Source organism: Mirounga angustirostris, unplaced genomic scaffold, assembly GCF_029215605.1.
Source record: "Mirounga angustirostris isolate CCGP_5_RB_7025 unplaced genomic scaffold, mMirAng1.0.hap1 SCAF_8, whole genome shotgun sequence".
Lineage (NCBI taxonomy): Eukaryota > Metazoa > Chordata > Mammalia > Carnivora > Phocidae > Mirounga > Mirounga angustirostris.
In genome coordinates, this window is record NW_026991716.1 from 60126438 (window position 1) to 60133376 (window position 6939).

The window sequence follows — 6939 nt, forward strand, 5'->3', positions numbered from 1 at the left end:
CTGCAGATTCTGATTCAGTAGAGCTGGGGTCTTATATTTAGTATTTCTAACAAGTTTCCAAGTAATCATCACTTTGAGTAAGAAGAATAAACTTGCCTTACAGAAATGAAGACTCTGTCTTATATAGCAAAGGGAAATGTAATTGAGGATCTTGGGGGACTTAAGAAGAAAGGCTTAGATTTCGTAAAAGAAACAAAGTTAGATTATAGGATTGGAGGACCAAACCTAACCCATGTGGCAGAAGACATTGAAGTCCACCCTGTTTTCCCAGGGTCACTCAAGTAGTCAATCTTAGTGTTCTGATTCTTTAGTAGATTATTGGCAACAGTTTTCAAAGTGTGAAGTCCTCCAACCCCCAGCAGTCCCAGAATCCTTTCTGGGGATTTACAAATTGAAAACGATGCTCATAATACTAAAAAGTCATTTGCCTTTTTCACTATGTTGATACCTGCACTCATGCTGCATTAAGTCAGTGGTAAAACTGCTGACAAATTAAGCATGAATCAAGTCAATGGCACCAAATTGTGCCAGTAGTTATTGTATTCTTCACCACCACATACATACACATACACACACACACACACACAGAGGACAGTGTAAGACTTTGCTTAATGAAGCAGTAAAAATTAACTTTATTGAACTTCAACCCTTGAATCTTTTCAATACTCCATGGGGAAAACGGTGAAGTATGCATTGGAGCTCTCCTGCTGCACATCAAGGTGTTATGGCTGTCCCGAGGAAAAGCACTACCAGTAACTTAGGAGCTGAAAGCCACATCAGACACTCTTTTCAAGGTGTATCACTTTTACTTGTAAGTACAAGTGGTTAACTATGGTTATTCAGACTCGTTTAATGTATATGAGTTGTGCTATAAATTGTACAGTATCACTTCAAGAAAAAACTGTACAGTATCCATTCCCAATGATAAAATTCAAGCTTTCAATGAAACTTAGAATTTTGGAAAACTTGTATCCATGACTGCAAGCTTGACAGTTTCTCAATACTTTTTTTCTGGGACATTTCTTCTAACAAGATCAGTGGTGAAGTTAATGAATGGGATATTTTATTATTATGTAATGAAATATATCCATATTTGGAATATCTGCATAACTCAGTGAACCAGATTTTCTACATAATCAATGCTTCATGTTATAAAACCATGCACAGGCAAAAGATCTAAAGTATGACATGGACCAACAAATTTTAATGTAACAGAATGAAAAGTTTAATGATAGGATTTCAGATTCCACTGTTTCAACTAACCTTTAGAAAGCTTCCAGTTACTGAGTTTTGGTGTGGTATTTAAGAACATCCACAATTATCTAAAAAATACTCCTCTGCTTCCAAGGACATACCACTAAAATAGGATATTTTTCATATACTTCAACCAAAACAACACTCAAAAAACTGAATACACAAGCAGACATGAAAATCTAGCTCTCTTCTAATAAGCCAGGAATTAAAGAAATTTGCAGAAAATTAAATAGCCCTTATTACTAATTTTTTTCTACTCCGACATCTAGTTTCAAACTCAATTCCCTTCTCATTTTACTTTTTCCTTCTGTACTATCACCAACTTTAATACCTTCCCTTCTTCATCTATCCAAAGTCTACCTCAATTCCACTTTCTTCCAATATTGCTCTCTATTCTCTGCAGTCCTATTTCATTTATAAAATTGTACTTTGGTTTTCAGTACTTAAACCTGTTTTAAGAACTTCTGTTCTCGGGGCACCTAGGTGGCACAGTCAGTTAAGCGTCCCACTCTTGGTTTCAGCTATGGTCGTGATTTCAGGGTCATGGAATCTAGTTGGGCACAGGGATCCACACTCCCACACTCAGCGGGAAGTCTGCTTAAAGTTTCTCTCTCCCTCTCCCTCTGCGCTCCCCCTCAACCAAACCAATAAAAAAATAAATCTTAAAAAAAAAAAGAATTTTTGTTCTCCCATTATCTTCAGGATCTCTTTTTGTTTTGTTTTTTGTTTTTTTTGTTTTTTAAGATTTTATTTATTCATTTGAGAGAGAATGAGATAGAGAGAGCATGAGAGGGGGGAGGGTCAGAGGGAGAAGCAGACTCCCTGCCGAGCAGGGAGCCCAATGCGGGACTCCATCCAGGGACTCCAGGATCATGACCTGAGCCGAAGGCAGTCGCTTAACCGAATGAGCCACCCAGGCGCCCTCATGTATTTCTTTTCTTTTCTTTCTTTCTTTTTTTTTTTTTTAAGATTTTATTTATTTATTTGAGAGAGAGAGAATGAGAGACAGAGAGCATGAAAGGGAGGAGGGTCAGAGGGAGAAGCAGACTCCCCGCCGAGCAGGGAGCCCAATGCGGGACTCGATCCCGGGACTCCAGGATCATGACCTGAGCTGAAGGCAGTCGCTTAACCGACTGAGCCACCCAGGCGCCCTCTTCAGGATCTCTTAAAGGCCATTTTGTTTTGTTTCCATCCTCCCACAATTTATAGCACAACTCATATACATTAAACGTTTATTAATGCATAACTGCCAAGATATTCCCACTAGACTTTGATACTGGTTACATGCTCGTTTGTTTTTTCCTAAACCAACTGAATATGATGGTCTGGAAAAGCTAGTGAACTCCTCAAGTACCATACTGGATGGGCTTTGGGGAACAGCGCCACCCTTTACTGTTTCCATTTTCTCCACCAAGAGGAGTAAAGTATGCTGCAGTGTACAGGCACTATTATTTTCTGGGAGAGTGAAGGTAGCAAGAGATAACTTTCCAGAAGTTTAAACACTTTTTTTTTTTTTTTGGTAAAGTTTCTGCTGAAACATTTACCAGCAAAACATACTACTTACTACCTAGGTTGCAGACACTGTAGTGGAATCTAACAAATACAAGTCTTGATTTCCCAAACTGAAGTTAGTGGGTTTGGGGGTTGATTTTGTTTTTTGTTTTAGTAATGCAACGCAGCAAAATACTTTGGGACACAGTGCTACAACAGGAGGATAAAGACAATGAGGAAAGAGAAAGAATGGGGAGGGGTATGGAGAGAAATAAATTGAACCCCCAAATAAAATAAGCCCAAGGGTTTTAATATGACGCAAGGAAGTAAAAACTAGGCCATTTGGGCTACTGAGGCCCACGTTCTGATCACAGGATAAACGGGAATAAGATGGTAGGGAAAGAAAGCACCTCAGTTCTGATAGGCTCTAGTATATACACCCTGATACTGGCAGTAAAGAGGGCTACAGCTCTTCCCTGCGTAAGTTTCTACATCCATCAAAAAAGACTGGAAAGGAATGTGAAACCTGGAAGTCAGAACGAACATCTCACGTCATCAAGGCAGAACCGCACAATGGGTAGAGAAGGTTGGAGACTCAATAACCCCAAGGGCGGGGAACACGGACAAACCCCGGTTAAAGAAGCAAAGAGGCCCCCTTCCAGATCAAGGCCAGCGGCTACTGAACTTGCAAAGATCAGGCGCCGCTGCCCCACACCTTGTGCTCACGTCTCACATGGGGACCAGAGGCCACTTCTCCCTTCTCAACCCCCAGGGCCTCCTCGGTCCCCAAACTCCACCCGAGTGGAGAATGGGAACCCGCAATACTAGACGTCATCAGGGGAAAGACAGCAAAGGCGGCCGGAAATCCGTGCCTCCTTTCCCCCCTCGGAGCGCAGCCCCCGCCCCGGAGCAGAGGAGCCCCCCGACAGTCCAAACTACAAGTGGGGCGGGGCGGAATGAGGAGGGTCTCCCGGGCCGGGAAAGACCAGCTACAAGGCCGGCCCCCCCCTCTCTCCCACCAGTCCGAACACTGGGAAAACTACGAGCACCTCCCCTACCAGTAGTAAGAGGCCGAATATGCACCAGCCGATCACCAGCTCCGCCGAAGCCGCGCCAGCAGGCGCCGCCGCCGCCATCTTCACTTCCGGCCCGGACTCCTGGGGTAAAGGGGGTGGGGAAAAGGGAGGGGGAAAGGGGAAAGAGTGCGAAGGACACAGCGCCCGTGCACCCTAAAGGTTAAAGGGGCGGAGGGGGCGGAGCAAGTAGTTGCCAAGGCGACCCAACCCTCGAGCGTCCCCTGGCGTTGAGCCGAGCGGGGGCGGGGCGCGCCCGGGACGCCGTGACGTCACCGCGCTGCCCGCTCCTGAGGCGATGAGAAGGTTCTACGTGAGGGTGTTTTACTGCACAGCCACCTTGTTGGAATAATTGAATCGGGCTCAGCTGATGGACTGGAAAAGCGAGGAGACTGCACAAGGGCCTGGATTGCGTTTTTCTAGAAATTCAAGCCAACGTTAAGGAGTTTCGACTTCCTCCTGGGAAGAAAGTTTGGCCCTCATGTCCAAGACAGAATGGGCCATGTAGTTAGCAGAGCTCACTAGGTTGCAGGAATGGCTGCCTGAAGAAAAAGTTTGCCTGATGGCCACATGACTTTCTAATTTGCTGGCATTGGGGTCCAGCCTGAGTAACTATTTTGCTGGACATTGCCTTATCACATGATGTTGTAGACTTTCTATTTAGCTCTATACATACCTGTGGATTTCAGTAATGACTTTGTGAACATATTCAAGGTGAAATTGCAGGCTGTGGTACTTGTTTAAGATTTTATTTTAAGTAATCTCTGCACCCAGTGTGGGGCTCAAAGGTCAAGAGTAGCACGCTTACCACCTGAGCCAGCCAGGCAACCCTGTGGTGGTGTTCTGTCTCTTCCTCCTAGTCTCCTAATCCTCTCCTGAGGGCTCCCTTGGCTGGAAGGAAAGGTCTAAGACAACCCCAGGCCAGTTTTCTCCCTTTTCCCCATGGCCCTAATCCCCTCTATAGGAAATGGTTGTGCATAACCTGCATAACAACCTTTGGGAGCACAGGCCAATCTCAGTGTAGCTGTAGTCTCCTACTTCTACCATCAAAGCAATCAGCCCTTCTTGGATATCCCAGAAGGAATCAGCCTGCACTCCACAGTTTGCTGTAGTTTTCCCAGGCCTGAGTCGGGTACCATCCCTCTGTATCTCTTAATTGCTGGAAACATATTTCAGATTCTTTAAGTGGCTCCCTTGAGGCCTCCCTTACTAGTCTAAGGCTTAGATGGGAACATCATAGCCCTATGTTTCCCCACCCCCAAACACACACTGTCCGTTGGGGTTAAAGGTAGAAATCCACAAACCAGGAGCAATTCTTATGAAAGAAATCTCTTCAAAAAAAATGAAGGAAAGAAAGAAAGAAATCTCTTCAATTTTTCTGCTCCCCACTCCTATCTATTTACTGACATTTTATTTGGCTGAGGGGTTCAAGAATTGTAGAATAAATTCCTTTCACAGCCCTTTATAATTCTCATATGAAGGAGAATTTATGGCTAGGAAGGAGACAAAGAGTTAAAGACTATAATCTTCCCCACCACTTTAAATTTTATGTGAAATTGGAGTTTTTAGCAAGACCAAACTGAACCTTTTTAATATCTGATACACTGTCCATTGAATTAAGCCCATTTAATAAATTGCTTTAGCTTTTTTGCTGACTCTAAATGCCTAAGTATTGGGGTCCTGTTGGGTAATTGCTTGATTTTCAGGTAGGAAAACCTTACAAACCTGTGTTGCTGATAAGTGTGACTAGTTACAAGAATTGTAATAGTTTGAATCAGGAAAATTGGGAGAGAAAAGAAAGAGAATGTGAGGCATCTGGACAGGTAGAGAGATGCGCATGTCACTCCATTCTTCAGCTTAGTCAGGATGTACTATTCATTTCACATGTAGACCAAGCCAGCAAGGATGAAACACATTCTCCTGGATGATGTTCTTAAATCTAAGAAGCCTCCAATTATAGACCAGAACTCTTTAAAAATAATAATCTTTATTGGTTGTTTGTAATTATAAAAGATTGTTCACGTTTAAAACTTCCAGGCATGAATAATTTAGAAACTGAAAAGGTCCTAATAAATTAACACAGTTCTCATGCCAAGATGCTTGCCTTTAAGAGCTTCAAGGATTTTTGTGTGTGCATTCTAATATGTTCCATGAAGGTGCAGAAAACCAACAGATAATCCTTTCCTGCTCCCCGAGTGCTATAGACTGAATATTTGTGTCACACACACACACACACACACACCCAAATTCGTATGTTAAATCCTAAAGCCCAGGGTGATGGTATTTGTTGGTAGGGCCTTTAGGAGGCACTTAGGTCATGAGGGTGGAGCCCTCGTGAATGGTTAGTGCCTTTATGGGAAAAGACCCCAGAGAGCTCCCTTGCCCCTTCCACCATATCAAGTTACAGTGAAAAGACAGTACTAATGAAGCAGGAAACAGGCCCTAGCCAGATACTGCGTCTGTTGGCACCTTGATCTTGCACTTCCTGGTCTCCAGAACTGTACAAAATAAATTTGTATTGTTTATAAAGTCACCCGTTTATGGTATTTTTGTTATAGCAGCCTAAAGAGACTAACACACCTGGCATTATAAAAGAATGCCCTTGCCCTCCTCCCCACCTAAGTACTCTTAGGAAGGTACCAGGATTTCTGTGGACTCCGTTACATTTTTTTTCTTTTTTTTTTTTTTTTAAGATTTTATTTATTTATTTGAGAGAGAGAGAATGAGAGACAGAGAGCATGAGAGGGAGGAGGGTCAGAGGGAGAAGCAGACTCCCTGCCGAGCAGGGAGCCCGATGCGGGACTCGATCCCGGGACTCCAGGATCATGACCTGAGCCGAAGGCAGTCGCTTAACCAACTGAGCCACCCAGGCCGCCCCATTTTTTTTTTAAGATTTATTTATTCATTTGAGAGAGAGGGAGCAGGGGGAGGGGCAGAGGGAGAGAGAGAGAGAATCCCAAGCAGACTCCACGCTGAGCCCGGAGCCCAGTGTGGGGCCAATCCCAGGACCTCGAGATCATGACCTGAGCTGAAACCAAGAGTTAGATGCTTAACTGACTGAACCAGCCAGGCGCCCCAACTCTGTTCCATTTTAAGTTCAAAGAAATGGCCATGTAGAGCC

At 43.8% G+C, this 6939-nt stretch overlaps 1 protein-coding gene across 1 annotated transcript in view; it reads right to left on the reverse strand.

Annotated features, from left to right (window-relative positions):
- LMBRD1 (LMBR1 domain containing 1) overlaps positions 1-4052 on the reverse strand; it is a 132761-nt gene extending 128709 nt beyond the window's left edge. The window contains exon 1 of the mRNA XM_045867062.3: positions 3804-4052. Within this exon, the coding sequence (XP_045723018.1) occupies positions 3804-3881 (78 nt within the window). The 5' untranslated portion in view covers positions 3882-4052. The remainder of the gene's footprint in view (positions 1-3803) is intronic.
- Positions 4053-6939: the final 2887 nt, after the last annotated feature.